Source organism: Neopelma chrysocephalum, unplaced genomic scaffold (genome assembly GCF_003984885.1).
Source record: "Neopelma chrysocephalum unplaced genomic scaffold, ASM398488v2 Primary Assembly neopelma1_274, whole genome shotgun sequence".
NCBI classification, from domain to species: domain Eukaryota; kingdom Metazoa; phylum Chordata; class Aves; order Passeriformes; family Pipridae; genus Neopelma; species Neopelma chrysocephalum.
In genome coordinates, this window is record NW_020897936.1 from 2,146,244 (window position 1) to 2,162,529 (window position 16,286).

General features: G+C 43.0%; 1 protein-coding gene across 6 annotated transcripts in view; it reads left to right on the forward strand.

Moving 5' to 3' along the window:
* Positions 1-16,286, forward strand: part of TPM1 (tropomyosin 1) — a 19,754-nt gene extending 3,468 nt beyond the window's left edge. The window contains exons 3-10 of one of the 6 annotated variants that reach the window (XM_027704377.1): positions 4,179-4,312; positions 5,496-5,613; positions 6,057-6,127; positions 6,925-7,000; positions 7,554-7,616; positions 7,866-7,935; positions 9,222-9,300; positions 10,654-10,872. In XM_027704377.1, the coding sequence (XP_027560178.1) occupies positions 4,179-4,312; positions 5,496-5,613; positions 6,057-6,127; positions 6,925-7,000; positions 7,554-7,616; positions 7,866-7,935; positions 9,222-9,300; positions 10,654-10,657 (615 nt within the window). In that variant the 3' untranslated portion in view covers positions 10,658-10,872. Of the gene's footprint in view, positions 1-4,178; positions 4,313-5,495; positions 5,614-6,056; positions 6,128-6,356; positions 6,433-6,924; positions 7,001-7,553; positions 7,617-7,865; positions 7,936-9,221; positions 9,305-10,653; positions 10,873-15,345 lie in introns of those variants that run through there. The other 5 variants (XM_027704379.1, XM_027704381.1, XM_027704378.1 and 2 more) reach the window with 5 other exon arrangements.

Consider the following 16,286-nt stretch of genomic DNA (forward strand, 5'->3'; position numbering starts at 1 on the left):
CAACCCGGGAGCGTCGCAGCGCCGGTACAGCCCCGACCGGGAGCGGCACTGCCCCGGTACAGCCCATCCCCGGCACAGCCCGTCCCCGGCCAGAGTGGACCGGCAGGATCGGCAAAGCCCATCCCCAGTACAGCCCCGGTACAGCCGGGACCGGCACAGCCCCGGCCCGCAGCGGGACTGGCACTGCCCCGGCACAGCCCCGGTCTATCCCCGGCCCGAGCGGGAGCGGCGGCACCGGCGATCCTCGGCAGGATTCCCGGCAGGACCGGCCCATTCCCGGCTGGATCGGCCCATCCCCGGCCGTGCCCGGTCCCGCCCCGCTCCCACGCCGGTGCCGGCCCCGCCCCGGAGCGCTCGGCGCGGGGGGACTTCCGGGGCCGCGGCGGGCGGAGGGAGGCGGGCGAGGCGAGGCAGGGCCGGGCGGGCGGCAGGACGGGCAGGGCGCGGCGGGAATGGCGGCGATGAGCTCGCTCGAGGCCGTGCGCAGGAAGATCCGCAGCCTGCAGGAGCAGGCGGACGCGGCCGAGGAGCGGGCGGGACGGCTGCAGCGGGAGGTGGACCAGGAGCGGGCGCTGCGGGAGGAGGTACGGCCGCCCCTCGGCCCGGGGGGAGCGGGCGGGGGACCCTCGTTCCGCGCGGCTCCCCGACCTTTCCTTCGCCGCTGTCCCCGCCCGCACGGCCGCTCCTGCCGCGGGCGGCCCCGGGTGCTGCGGGGCGGGCGGGGGTGCGGTGCCTGCCCCGCTCCGCGGGCCCGCGGCACAGCGCCCGGCTGCTGCGAGCCTGAGTTTAGGAGAGATGTTTGCGATTCGGTGCTTTGTGTCAGGTTCTGAGCAAGCTTTTGTGGTTTTTTCTTTTTTTCCCACAAGCCCTAGTTCTTTTTTGCCATCCGAGCGAGCTCATCTGGGAATCAGCATGGCGACACTTGGGAAGTTACGTACCTGGGGCTGAACCTGAGATGGCCCCGGCACCTGAACGCACAACGGTGTGATCGGGTGGCTGAACAGCTCTGCTGGGTGCTGCTCCTCAAAACTGCTTGCTGGGGTGGGAAAGGAACAGCAGGCTTGGGTTTAGGCAGAGATGAGATCAGGGGTGAGCAACTTAGAGAGCAGAGAGATGTAGTTATGTGTGGCAGTTACAGCAAAAAAACCTGATAGGGCTGTTGTTTGTCTTGCCATTGACCTTGGGGAATTCTAGCAGCTGTAATTTAATGTTTCCTGCTATAAAATGCGCAGTATCCTTTGAGGCAGTTTGAGTGTCTTCTGTGGTTGTATGAAAGGGAAGCAAAAGAACAACTTTCTTGTGTAGTTTACTGCAACAGAAAAAATGGCGATTATTAGATTTCCTTATAATATGGGGCTTCCTGCACATTCCAGGCAGCAAGTTCAGAGGAAGAGCCTGCAGATTACTTGCAGGTGATCTTCCTGATGGAGCAAAATATGGCTACTATGCTTGTGTAACTACTGCATTCTTGCAGCTCACTTGGCATATCCATTTTTTTTGGTGAAGGACCGTGTCACAGTCATAAACTGGTTTCATAAGACTTTCTGTCTTTAAAAAAACTTGTATTCATTTTCTAAGTTTGGTGGAGTAAAGGACACCAGTTATTCTACTTTCAGTAACATATATTATTCTAAACAACACGTAGCGGGATTTCTATTGAAATGGGAAGCTTTGTGGCAGAAGGAATAGTGCTGGAGAAGTGATGGTAGCTCACTGGTGAAGTCTTCCCTTAAGAGCTCAGCTACATTGCTATAAAGGACCTAAAGGTTAGTGCTTGTGTCTTCCCTGGAGTTGGTTTTTGTGGATGATGTGGAATTTTGCAGAGTGCATTTGCACGGTAAATTTAAATTTTTGTTTGGAGGGGTCAGTGCTGGGGTGGATAAAGGTGGAAAACTGAACTCCCAGGCTCAGGTAGATGTGTGCCTTTTTTACAGTGGGGGTTTTTACTATTGCAGCTGTATTTCTGCATGCTTGAGGAGGGAGGCTTTGGGAGCGTTGCAGAAGAGAGCAGAGGTGTGAATCTGACCCTTCCTTCAGTGCAATCCTTACGTGTACAGCATGTGACCAGCCAGGGTTGTTATGTGGGTTTTATTTTCTTCCTGTGCAAGGTACAGATAGCAAACAATGAAAAAGCTAAAGCTGTGGCCAAAACACATCACAGCCTACCGCTCTTGATTGTTAAACCAGATTGTTGAAAGTTTCAAGGCTGTGATTAGCAGCCATTGCCTTAAAAAAGAATCTGTTCTGTCTCCAGTACAGGCATCTCAAGGGGCTGTTGGAAATCGCATTTTCAAAATGCATTTTTCTTCCTTCTTTTCTTCCTTCTTCTGGAAAACAGACTCTCCCTTGCAATAGTAATAATTAACACCCGATGGTAACTTACCCATGTCATCTCTCACTGGGGAAATATGTGGTGTGTAAGTGGTGTGGCAGACACACAGGAGGTTGTGTTTGTCTGGTAGCTGTGGGAGTGCCCCTGAATGTCACTGGGGTTTTTTCCTGCCTTGCCATATAAGGAGAGAAGTCCTGCTCTGCAGAAGAATAACTTGGGCCATATAAGGCTGGTTGGTAAATCCTGAGTGAGTTACTGGAGCAGGAAGTAAAAACTTGAACTTTACTCACTCGGTGTTTTGGAGGCGCATTGTATGTTCTTATCATGGTGAGGGGTCTTGGCATGATAATAATTAGCTGGTAACATTACAAATTTCCCAAGAGTAACATTTGTGAAAGGTTATTTTCTTCCTTAAAACAGAAAGTTCAAATTCTTACTACTTAAAGCCAGAAATCTGAAAAGACAGGCTTGGAATACACATAGCAAAATATTCTATATTTGGATTAATATGGATCTCTAAGAATGAAGTCTCTTCTGGTTCTCCATGTTCACTGCCAGTACATATTAATGTTCAAAGACATATTTGCTTCTCTGCTTCTGTGTTGCTTTCAGTCATTCTAGTGGGGCATTGTTACTGTTATGTCAAAGGTAGTTTTACTTGTCTGGTCTGTAAGTTACTCTTCCTTCTGTTATGTACAGCAAAATTTTCACTGCAGCCAACTGTATCCAGCTGCCTCTGGTTAGAAAAGAAAAAGCACCAAATTGATACTTTTGGTATCTGCTTTTGCTGGAGGGTTGGTTCCCTCCTCAACTGGACATCACAGGAAATTCAGATGTGTGCATGTTCATATAGAGCATATATATATATCATCTATGTTAATTTTCAGTACTATTTAAGACAGTTATTCTCGGAAGTTATTAACTTTTTATAATAATGACCTTTTTATATATATTTTGTGCTTAATATAGTTTTGAAAGAAAGTTTTATAACGAGGTTACCGTGAGGAGGCTGTTGTAGAACTTACTCTGCAACTTAAACAAGGGTAGTTTTGAGGATGTCAGGAGTAAGAGCTTGTAGTGATAAGAGGCAGATGAGTTGCAAGGGTTATACAGAAGATTAAGTGAACAGATAATAATGCCAGAGAGACAAATCTAGAGGAAGTTTGAGGATGGCACTGTGGGGAAAAAAACAAAAGGAGAAGGTGTTTTAAGTGGTTGTTGCCTGTACCAGGGCCCTTCTTGAGATGTAGCCTCTGCTGGTGCCTTTTTTTATCAGGTCTTGCATAATTTGCCTGTAAATAAAACTTCGGGGTACTGAGGCACTTCTTAAATGTTCTCATGCTCACTCTGTGGCAGCTGATCCAGGTGTATTTTTGTGTGTTTACGCTGAACCCTTCTGGAACTCCAGGAAATACTGGGACAATTCTTACCCAAATGTGGTGAAAGGTCACAAATAAAGGATTTAGGGTAATAGAAGGCTCATAATTGGTTTGTGTTGATTTAACAAAAAAAAGGGGGGGGGGGTCTGTGATTAATATCTGCAAATACAATAACAGAAAATATTCAGGTAACAGTGCATAATTCTTCCAGTGCAGTTCTTTCTAGTACAAATTGTACAGTCCTTGATGTGCTTCATTGAAAGGAAGCATTAATCACTTTTTCCTCTGTTAAGCAATAACTTCACAATTCAATGAGGGCAGGTACATCCACGTGTAGGGACTTCATAGTGGCTGAAGTCAGCAATTAGGGAAGTGCTATTAAATGGCACTAGCAGGTAAATGGGACAGTCTCACAAGAGGTGATGTGTGCCTTACCATGAACTAATTTCTGTTCTTCCTGTGCTTAGGCTGAGAGCGAAGTGGCTTCTCTGAACAGACGCATCCAGCTGGTTGAGGAAGAGTTGGATCGGGCTCAGGAGCGCTTGGCCACTGCCCTGCAGAAGCTGGAGGAGGCTGAGAAGGCTGCAGATGAGAGTGAAAGGTGGGTGGGGCACTCCTGAATGGATCGTTACCCTCATGACAAAGATCCTAATTGCCAGGGTGTGGGTCAGGGAAGTAAATTAGACCACTCCTGTGTCTCTGAACATTTGTAATCTACTCTGCCTTTGTGTACGTGGACTTCAGTTACAGCTTGTCTGGAGGAATGTCCAAAATACGTAGGCTTGAATTCTTTTTCAGTTGTAAAGATGAGGTTTGAGTGGGATAGGCCCTGTGATGAATCATGTCACATCCTGTGAAAACCGGCTGACCAAGCGCAGATTTCTCTGTTTGGATGGCAACTTCTTGTGCTGTTGGGCGGTTCTGGATTTCACTGTGGGTAGAAAATCTCATCTGGAGAATAGCAAAGTGCTGGAAGAGGCTTTGATTCTCCTGTTGGCAAGATTAGCACAAGAAGGTGAGCAAAGGAAAGAGGCTTATAATTCCTTCAGATTTCCAGAAGTCCATAATGTGAGTTAGGAACTCAAGATTTGTGACTTTGGAAGATCATCTCTCTTCTATAAATTGTATTTTTTATCTGTGATAGTACCTTTTATTGTGAAAGAAGCCCACATATTCTGCATATGTATTTCTGCCTCACTAACTACGCAGCCTGTTGAACAGAAAAACACCAGAGACTCACAGTATGTTTTGAAACACTTAGAGAATTTGGGTCAGATGTGCAACACACAGTGTTTCCTGTTATGAAGGAGTTAAAATTGTGCTTATGCAGGGCACAGAGAGCTCCAGTGTTCTAGAGCTCTGACATGGCAAAGCTCAGGGGAGTCTGGCCCATAAACATGGTTCTTGTCAGTCCTGCAAGGGTTGTAGTGTGCTGTTTGATGATAAGTGTAAAAGCACAGATGTTTTCAGTCATCCTATTAGGTCTTTACTTACCTTTCTATAAGATGAGTTTTCATTCAATTTAAAATGAGAAAGGATAGTACAGCTGAACTGTGGTTGAGAGCTAAACAAATCACACTTTCTTTCTTCCTAAGACGTGTTTTGTTCTTTGGACTTCTGGGTGTGAGTGCACAGGACTAGATCTATGGTGTGAAGACTCAACTGTGTGATGTTCTTCATTCACCTTAATGCCACTGTCTGCAAGTCTCACTCCACCAGCAGTGGAGCTGGAGATAAACTGGCAAGCCCTGACCCTCGTATTTCCTGTTTTTCACATCTTTCAGAGGAATGAAGGTCATTGAAAATAGAGCCCAGAAGGATGAAGAGAAGATGGAAATCCAGGAGATCCAGCTCAAAGAGGCCAAGCACATTGCTGAAGAGGCCGACCGCAAGTATGAAGAGGTCAGTTCCTGAGGGCAGGTCACCTCTTTCTAAAGTCCGTTAGGCTCTGCCTGTACCTTATTTTTTCCTCCTTTTCCCTTTAAGTTCAAAGGGTCACAAACACCACTCTTCACATCTGTGAAGGGAGAAATGGACACCTCAGGGGACAAGGTGGCAGGAGATCTGTGCTTCGAGCTTTGTGCCAGAATGTTTGAGAGTGTTCCCTAGGCTCTTAGGGAGAAAAAGACCAATTTTGAAGTTGTCTTTTGGGGAATGAAAGAGAGGTCTTGAAAAATGTCAGATAACTAAGACTCAAATGATTAATGAAGATGTCACAGAATCAAAACTCATGTGTTGACCAAAAAAACGAGAAGAGGCCCAACCCCCTGCTTAGTAGGTTCTAGAAGCAGGTGACCTGTGCTGCAGCAACATAAAATCTGAGTGTCCAGGGGCTTCTCTTGTAGGTGGCTCGTAAGCTGGTGATCATTGAGAGCGACCTGGAGCGGGCTGAGGAACGTGCTGAGCTGTCAGAAAGGTAAGTGTTGAACTGCCTCTTGTGGGGTGCCCCAGGATGACTATAACAGCATGGACTGTTGGCAGCACACTGTGTGTTCAGCTCCAAGCTATGTTTCGCTGTTTTGCTCATTTACTGTAATCGTTGAAGTAAACGAAGTAAATGTGTTGTTTGTGTTTTGTCACTGCATGCTGTACCTGCACACTGATTTTGTGAATGGCTTTTGTGCATTTCATGTGTTCACTAACAGCCAAGTCCGACAGCTGGAAGAACAGTTAAGAATAATGGATCAAACCTTGAAAGCATTAATGGCTGCAGAGGATAAGGTACTGACACTAATAAACAGTTCTTAGGTTTAACTGCAACCCAAGTCTTTCAGCTTCCATAGCTGATTAGCTCACTCAGTAGTAACAAATCAGTCCTTGCTATGCTCTTCACTCTCTTTGCATCTTGCTTTGGTGGTTTTCTTTGGTCTCTTTTTTGTTTATTTATTCATTTTTACCTTTAAAACTGATCTCCTGTGCAGCCAAAAGAAGCTGAACTGTCTCACATGTAAAAGCTCTGTAAATGTTTCTGTGTAAGCCAAGGGCTGTAGAGAAATTCCTTTATGGTCATCGTCTCAGTGTGCACTTGAAGTGATATTTGGCATCACAAAGAGCCGCTTTCAATCTGTGATGGATCAGCTGCTTTTGAGGCCGTTCTTTTGCCCCGTAATTGTTTTCATTTTTCTCTATCTTTTCCCCCCTATTTTCTCCTGTTTCTTTTGCTTGACTGAATCTTCCATCCGCCCCTTTCCTGCCTTCCCTCCGAAATAACAGCAAATGTGCTGAGCTTGAAGAGGAGTTGAAAACTGTGACCAACAACCTGAAGTCGCTGGAGGCTCAGGCTGAGAAGGTAGGATAGAGACTTATGTGAGAATGTGTCCCTTACTTGTCATCTGGCCTGTGGGGTTTCCTTTATATGGAAATACTGGTCACTGCAGCATTTCTGCAGGGCCACTGTCTGTAGAAGCACTTGGACTCACTACTCAACTCATATTTGGCTCTCACTGAACACAGCATATCTCCCAGTTCCAAATAGGTCAGTATTAGTTGGCCACACGTTCTCTTAAGTACTCTGACAGGATTAAATATTATTTATGGAATTACCCTCCAGCTGGCACTGTGTACTAATATTCAGTTTCTCCAAACATTACTCCTCTTTAGAAAAAGTGTAGTACTAATTTCTGCTTGGAGTTCCCACCTTATTGCACTGCAATACATCTCAAGGGAAGTTTGACTCTTGTAATAAACTGCATTACCACAGCCTTGTAACTGGAATTAATTTAGTTTTACCCATGTTAGTTTCTTGTGTACACATGATCTGTTAGAAGAGAGTTTCAAATGTGGTTTTTTTGGTGTATTTAGAATACCTGATCTAATACCAGTGATCCTCTTTCTAATTACAGTACTCGCAGAAAGAAGACAAATATGAAGAGGAGATTAAAGTTCTGACTGACAAACTGAAGGAGGTAAAATTAGAGCTGTTCTTTGCAATGTGTCTTCTAATGGACATTTGATTCTTTTAATATAAACACTACTTTGCCTTAAGGGTGAACACACCATTTTGGAAAGAGTTTAGTGTTAAATGTCCCTCCTAAAAATTAGTATATATTTGCCTCCTCTGATTGTACTTTTTTCCTCATGTGAGCTGTTGCTGCACTGTTCCTAAGTACTGTGTGTGTGTTTCCTAAAGCAGTCTGTGTTTGTCTTGACCCCAGGCTGAGACCCGTGCTGAGTTTGCTGAGAGGTCAGTAACCAAGCTGGAGAAGAGCATTGATGACCTAGAAGGTATGGGCTTCTGGTTTTTTACTTACTATAGAAATACATGTCTCTTATTCTGCTGTTAAGGGGGGACCTTGTGGGTTTGTTTTTTTTTTTTCATTACCCAATTCTACTGGCCTGACTTGTCCCACTTGTACAAATGGGTCTGCCTAAAGAGCAAAATAGGCAAAACATTTTCCAGTTGAAATATATTGATAACTTAAATGCTTCAGGTGAACAGTGTTTTGCTCTTGCCTGTTCCTTTTTCTCTCATGTTCTTAAGACTCCTTTCATTTTTTTGGCTTTATACTCTTCTACTTGGAGGTATATAAGTGTGTAGGGTGAATGATCAGGTGGTAAGTGTTATTATCATCTTACTAAAGAGCTGTGTTATGTTTGCAATAATTAGGAATGTAGCAAGCTAACCTAATTTAATACTGTGCCAAGTGTGGGTCAGGGTAGGCATTTTGTGACATAGACCAGTTGTTGGTTTTCAGTAAAGCTAATAGATTGTATACATCATCAGAAGGACAGCTTGTTTAACTTCAGAGAGTTTGTTTTAAGGTTTTGATAAAACTATCAGAACTGCAGCAGAATAGCAGAATGTGCTTCCTGCCTCCAGAGAAAATAATTCAGTAGGGCTTTGTAATTAGAAGTTACATGGAGGTTACTATTTAGATGCCTTACACCAAGTCTAGGATTTTAAGAAGCTTAATGGCTTGGTGTGGCAGGCTGAATTCTGCATGAAGGCTGTGGAATACGTAGGTAGCTGCTGAAAATTTATGATCACTGACTTGGGAAGGAAGCAGAGAAGAAGGATAAGTGTTTAGAAAGAACAAAAATTGCTGTAAGAAGCTGAGTTTATACCAGCACACAAACCAGAGTGGTTTGGAAAAATAGTGGTAGAAAATGGTAACATCCTCCTCGAGCCCCATTTTTGGCTCTTTTCTCCTTTGCCTCCTGTGTGCCCTCCTAACGTGCATTAAAGCAAAAATCCAGGGCAGCAAAACATGGATTTTTTTTTTCCCCATGTGCCCTTTTTTCCTTGGTTTTCTCTGTATCACAGGTTGCCCCACTGGCAGTGCAGTTAATGGACTTGACACATAAGACTGTTCGCTCCTGATTTTTTTTTTTTTATTTTTATTCTCTAACTTTGTGATTTTCTTTCATGTTGTCTGTCACAACACCTCTTTCTGTGCCCTCTCCCCTCTTCCTGCGGCTTCTGGATGGTGTCCCCGTGCCACCACCTTCACCTTCCACCCATGGTCACGCTCCATTCCCTTGCACACCTGCCTTCCCTGGGGGACCATTAGATGAGCTGTATGCTCAGAAACTGAAGTACAAAGCCATCAGTGAGGAGCTGGACCACGCTCTCAATGATATGACTTCCATGTAAATGTCCTCCCAGCTTGTCCCCGCTGCCGCTTCCCCACCCTCACTGATTGCGCGGTGCCGGCTTGTGAAATTGTCCCCCTGTGCAGTGGGAGACTCATTCCTTTAGCAAGACTTAGGTGTACAAAATACCATGAACAATTTCTTTACCGTGGCAAAGTGTGGGTGAGTGTTGTGCCTAGCCTGGTAAACCCTCATGGTGATTTTGTAAGCTCGTGGTTACTCTTCCCTTCGGTGCCTGCAGTCCGTGTGTCCTGGGGTCGCCCTTCCTTTGTAGCTCCGTTTGTCCTTTCAGTTCACCTCTGTTCAAGCGTTGTCTACCAGCTCCCTCTTGTTCATTTTACAAGAGAAAATTGCCTTGGTATGTGTTGTATTTGGAGTGTACTCTTCTGCCTGCTGTCACAGTTTTTTGCTCTGGCAAAATTTCTGTACAAAAATGTCAAAGAAATTTAGACTTAGCCATATTCTCCATTTATAATGACAATGGAAAGTGTTTATCTAAATTGCCTTAACTGCTCTGAAAATTTCACTCGTTATCACTAAATTACAGGTGCAGAAATCAATTTAAAATACTTTGTCATTTAAACCCATGAAAGTCACAATTGCTTATAGGTTTCTTCTGCATGTTTTCTGGATAGTAGTAGTAATTTAATTTGCATATACCAAAAATGTGGTAATACCGACTCGAGCCATAAGGAGAAAAGTAATGACAGGAAAGCACACATCCACCTTCCCATGCTCACCCCTTGCACTTGCATGAGCCCTGCACAGCTGACGTGGGAGAGGGGAAGGGGGCTGTGGCTCTCAGGTGCTTATGAGGTGCCATGCTTAGTCCCAGCACTTCTTTCTGGAGGCTGGCATGCTTTCCACAAGGCATAAGGTTTTTTCAGAGCTTGAAGTGTGTTTTGTGTGCACCCATATTGTAGATGTTTTTTTCTTTGCAGTTTTTCGTCCCTGTGTCTGTTCACTGCTTTCCTCCCTCTCTCTACCAACATTTTAGTAGAGGTCTAATGTTGTCTGCTTTGTATGCTTTGATTTTGTTTTTTGTTTTTAAATTCCCTCCCAACCTATGCTTTTGCTCTGTGGTTTATCAAGCAAATGGTTTTCTCTTTTCCTCCTCTATGTACAGAGATTACAGTATTTCTTCAATTTGGGATATTTCTAAATGGAAAACAGACCTTAAATTATACTCTGCTGCTACATGAGGACATTCCAGTCCCAGCATGGTGTGCTGTTTCTGTAGTATAGTCTCTCAGCATGCTAGGCTCTGCTGTGCAGTTGCTGCTTTTTTGGAAGTCTTTACTGCACCTATTTTTCATTTTCTACCTTATCTCACTTTTTCTTTTCATGCAGATAATTTTCTTTGCTTCACTTCTCCAAAGACATCCCCATCGGGTTGGATAAAACATCTTCCCAAGCTTTGGATGTTTCATGGGTTCATTGTCCTGTCCTCTAGCTTAGTTGACTCTCCTTCTCTACACCTGTCTCAGAACATGCTCTCTTTGTGCTCTGCTGTACAGAAACTACATTTCTCAATGTAAAATAAACATCCCAGCTGTATCCCTTTTGCTATTCCCTTGCCTTTTATTTATTTAAGTAACTATTTAAGTTATTAATAAAAAAATGCTCTTTTTTGCCTGCAGGGATTTATTTTTTCTCGTGTTTTCATTTTTTTATCTGCAAACACTTTTGCCTGAAGGTTGACAATGCCAAGCCAGTGAGAGCAGTCTGTGGGATGAGAGTACTACTCTTGGTGTCAAAAGCGGCCAGTTATTAGTTATTATCTTAGTTTTTCTCAAAATATGAGGCAGATAAAATGACAAATAGATGTAATGGGAATTTTTTCAGTTGTTATTGTTAGACCAAAATCCGCAAGGACACTTCTTCCTTGGGGTCACTTGGTCGTGGGAGCGTGGCTGAGAGGACAGTTACATCCTTGACACCACATTTTTCACTTTAGAGCCTGAAATTTGCTCCTTGCTTGGTGCTGAAGACTTCTAGTCTTCATATAAATGTGTTTGTTCGTTAACTTAAATATTTGAGACAGATTTAAAGGGACAATATCGGAAATTTTAAATTCTTTCTTTTTTTTGCATCCAAAAATAGTCCTTGAATTGTCTTGCAAAAAAGTTTTCCCTCTTTCACCCTTAGTTAATTCAGCAAACATGTTACTTGCTAACTTTTTGGGGTTTTTTTCAATGTATTTTTCTTGAGTGGCATGATAGGATTGGAAGTTCATCAGGGAGGTTTCAGTAGTTTTCCACTCTTGGGCTTAGTTCAGACTTGTGAGTTTGAATTGCAGACTCATGAGAAGTGTTTCAAAACTGGAGTAGGAAAACTCAGGATTATACTATTAGTGTAATGATTCTGCTGCAAAGTAGAACATCATGGGTTTCAAGTTTGAAAGCCTGAACATTGGCTTTCAGCTGATTTGTCAGTGCCTAATTTAGGATGAAGCATTAAATACTGACACTTGGCTTTTTTTTATACTTTTATTTGCAATTAGGGAGTTTATTGCCTTATTTTAACTTCTTTTTTTTTACAGTGAAAGGAGTTATTTTCCATTTCATGTTAAAGTGAATCAGTTTAAACTGGATTGATTTCTGGTCACTCTATAAATTGTTAAAGTCCCTAAGTCAGCAAAGCTAAATAAACTTATTATAGCTGAACTGTAGTTTTTAACTTGTAGAATAATGTAAATATATCTTTCTTGTTCAGCTCCAAGATGATTCAGCAGTGCAGTCTAGACTAGATTTTCTCCCTTCCCCAAAACTTGTTTTCCTAATAAGGCTTGCAAATGGATGCATCCCAATTTTCTATCCCACGACACATCCTATTGTTGCTGGCCAAGAGCAGGATGTGTGTCAGCAGTCAGAGGTAGTTCAAGCAGTAAAGTTCAGTAAGTTACTGCTCATCAGTTGAGATGCAATGTGTTGTTTTCCCCCTCGATTCCTTGCCATACTGTTGTTTCTTAAGAAGAGTAAAAAAAAAAAGCCCAAAATCCATTGTAGGACCCTGGCAATTTTTAACATAATGATTTTGGACATCAGTATTTAATTTTTCCCTTTTCTGTCAGTCACATGTGACCAGCTCTGCACTGCAGGAGAGCAGAGTGCTGGGCAGGGCAGTGCAGTGCAGACACCCAGGTAACTGTGTGCAGAGTTCCTGGCTGGTCCTGCTGCACTGATCCTGACTGCCCAGAGCACTGCTGGTTTCTCCCTGCAGGGTGTTCCAGCACTCCTGTCCCCCTTGGTGGTGATGTTCCACCTCCCATGTGGGCTCTGGTTTGCCTGGGCTCTGCTGAGCTGAGGCTGAGCCTTGCTGGGTCTGCACTAGAGCCTGACCACAGGCTTGGCTGACAGGGCTCTGCTCTGTGCCAAAGGACAGCCCAGACAGACTGGGGGGGATCCAGGGCTCACTGTACTCTCAGGAAATGCTTTCCTGCTTTACCTGGGGGTTTTAGTCTCATTTCGGACATTGAGGAATAGTGTAAATCTCTGCCTCAGTCAGAGAGGGGTTTCCTGTGATCAAGTTCTTAGCTCAAATGTCGTGTTTAAATAACAACCAAATACACTTTGCCAAAGTGAAATTTTAGTTACTCTGAGGTCTGGATGCTTTTTTCCACATGGATGTGACATTATCCTGATGAGAGAGACAAGCCCCAGTCGTTAGTGGTCCCGGATCAGAGCTGTGAAATGTGCCCTAGTTTTACTGAGCTGGCTGTTGGACTTTGGGCTGGGGAGGAAGCTGGGAGGAGTTACTCACCACACAAGCATGTCCTGCAGCCCAGCTCATTGCACAGCTTTGCCTTTGCTGTGTCCAGTGCCTGCAGGGGAAGAGCATTTCTGTGGAAGCTGTTAGGAAGCTTGTGGAAAAGAATCAGAAACAGTCATTTCCTGGAGGGGAATAATCTGGGATCAAGAGGTCAGGAGTGCAGTTTGAATCTAGACTATTGAGGAGAATATGGGCACTTTGAGAACACAAGACAGTGAAAAGCCATTGTGGAATGTTCTTTCACTCTGCAGAACTCACTAACTGTGCTGTCACAACATAGTCCTGGCTGTTCTGTGTGGACACGACTCGTCCTCTCTGTTTGCTGTATTTGAGCAACACAGGTTTTCATCCCTCCATTTCATTTTCACCAAATATGTGGGTCTGTTTTCTTGCAGAGCACAGCTGGGCAATTTAAAGTTATCAAAAGGTGCTGATAGCAGTAACAGAAGTATATTTTCCTAACCAAAAATAGCATTTCAGCCATCAGATTCCCTGGGAAGGGCGTACGGGCTGAGTCAGACCTGGTGGTAGGTGGCTCCTGGCATCTCCTGCTGTTATTTCTGCTGGTTGTGATGCAGTTGCTCTCCCTCCACTGACAGATGAGATTCCACCACACCTTAAAAGAGTTTGCAAAGAAAAATGGCACTCATGAAACAAATCTTCCACACGCTGTACAAAAGACTAAAGCAGGACTTGGTACCTGTTGGAATATGGCTGCAGTTCTGTTCCTATTCCAGTTTTTGTGTCCCACAGCTGTTCCCCCCAGCAGGATTCTTAGCCAGTTCTTTGGAGTATAATAGCTGTTCCTTGGAGTAGCTATTTAATTACTAGAGTTGTAGAAACAAAGGTAAAGTGTTTCTCTGTATGTTACTGAACTGTCTGTCATGTGACCAGTTTCTTTATTAACTCTTATTTAACTGTTTTCTCTGTCTAATCTGTCTTCATTCTGCCTCTTTTTTTCCCTTCTAACCTGCTTGCTGCCTGTACAGACCAACTCTACCAGCAACTTGAGCAAAACAGTCGCCTAACTAATGAACTAAAGCTGGCCTTGAATGAGGATTAAACCTTAGTGTGACCATATTGTTAACTTGTTTAAAAACACCCTCTTCCAAATTTTCCTTAAGAACGAATCACTAAAAGTAGAAATAAGCAAGAAACCTAGAAATTGATTTTTTTATTTTTCTTTTTTTGAGCTGTTGATGATGTGGTAAAATAATATATGAAATTCTCGGTTTCTCTTGGGGAAAATATGAAAATGCTTCTTCTGGATGAGGCTTTTCATTGTGTGTGTGCACACCTGCTCTGGAGGAGCACTAAGCTCTTGGCTGGGCAGTGGCTTCTTTCCACTTCAGTAAACAGCATTTTCCTGAGAGTATCCAAAAAGTAACAGCCTCAGTCAGGCACTCAGATTGCCTGAGACAACGTGAATTGGCTCTGAGATTTTTACTGGAATGAGAGAAAAATACTCACCAGGATTCAAATTTGTGTGTTTCCAAACCAACCTAAAGGATCCTTACAGCTGTTTTGTTGTCTGGAGACTTTGGTGCCATAACTTTGCATTTCTATGAATTGGGCTTGTATTTGACTTGAGGGGAAAAATAAAAAAGCGTGGGAGCTCCACCTGAAAATCCTGATCAGTTTGAAGGTATGCTTGCAGTAGTGTGAAATTACTATGCTGGATTCTGGTAGGATTCACCTTTAGAACATTATGCTCATTTATTGTATTAAATAAGTGTGTTAAATGACTGTCCTATAAAAGTGTGCATGCAACATAAAGCTACTAACTTCAATTTTATTTATTTTCTAGAAGAAATAAATTTCATAAAGGTCACTTCACTGAAGAAGAGAATATTTTTATTTTTTTCGTTCTTTGCGTTTCTGAATTCTCTGAAACTTAAAGTAGGGATCTGCAAAGAACTTAATTATTTTCTTTATTGCTACTTTAAAAAATAATAATTTTAAAAAGCCATTTACACATTCCTATAAGCAAAGAGCTTCCAGAACATGCAAGAATTGCATCTCTGGTGGCAGTGCATTTTCTTAACAAATGCAGCTGTAAACAGTGCTAAACTTGCATTACTTGTTGTTTGTTTAATTAATTTGGAATTCTCTCTGGTTGTGTTGTCTGGGAACATTGGTATTTATGAGCATGCACATTTCTTAACTTTCTAAACCCTCTGAGAGCAGTGATGATTGCATGCCTTCATGTTCTGAGAATCAGTGCCTCCAAAGAACTGCTATTCATGTTTTAATTTTCTAATCCCACAACAGAGAAAGTGGCACATGCCAAAGAAGAAAACCTTAATATGCATCAGATGCTGGATCAAACTTTACTGGAGTTAAACAACATGTGAAAACCTTCTTAGCAGCAACCACATTGTTTGTTTTTGTATTTTTACACCTGCTTGCCGTGAAGCCCCATAAACGTGTCTTTATTTTAGTTTCACCACAGTCACAAGAACATCTGCTAAAGTACCAAGCAGGGGTCAGGGAAACACCAAACTGGGCAAGCCATATGCGGGTTAAGCTACGTTCCATTATGGTTTAAATGTGCCATTTCCCAACAAAAATGTTACCTACACTCTGTAGAGAGTTCAGCAACTCAGTGTGCTTAGTCTTTGAAGAATCCTGGCCGTGGCAGAAAGTGTCCCACCTCAAGTGCCAACTACAGTTTTGACCCAAGAAGAATGATTGGTGTTCAGGAGAGATCAGGTGGAAATGGTGCTATTTTGAACAAAAGGTTCTACTGAAGTCTTTTGTTTGATATCAGACAAGTCAGGAGCTGTCCAGCACAGTAATTTATTTTTACCAGAATTTTACTGATCTGTGAGAATTTGGACTTTCTGTGCCTTCTAATTCAGTAAAACGAAGGTGTGTGAGCAACAGAGACAAGTGAAGGCTCCTGGAGGTTTTAAATTATGTTCTTGCAACTCAATACAGAAGTGTAGGTCAGCATTTCACCTTGAGTATTCATTTGATTGTATTTTTCATGTTGAAATGAAAGATTCAATAAATTCAGGACAAAACATTAATTTGGAAGAGATTGTTTAAAATGTATTTTATTTGTGTGGATTTTGGGGAGGGGGAGGAATTTTGAAACCGATATTTGCCTCACTTTTTTTTTTTTTTCACACTTTCTTTGAGCAGTTTTAAAAGTATACCTGTATTGTAAACATTGTATAATGATATGAAATAAAATGCACATTTTAGGA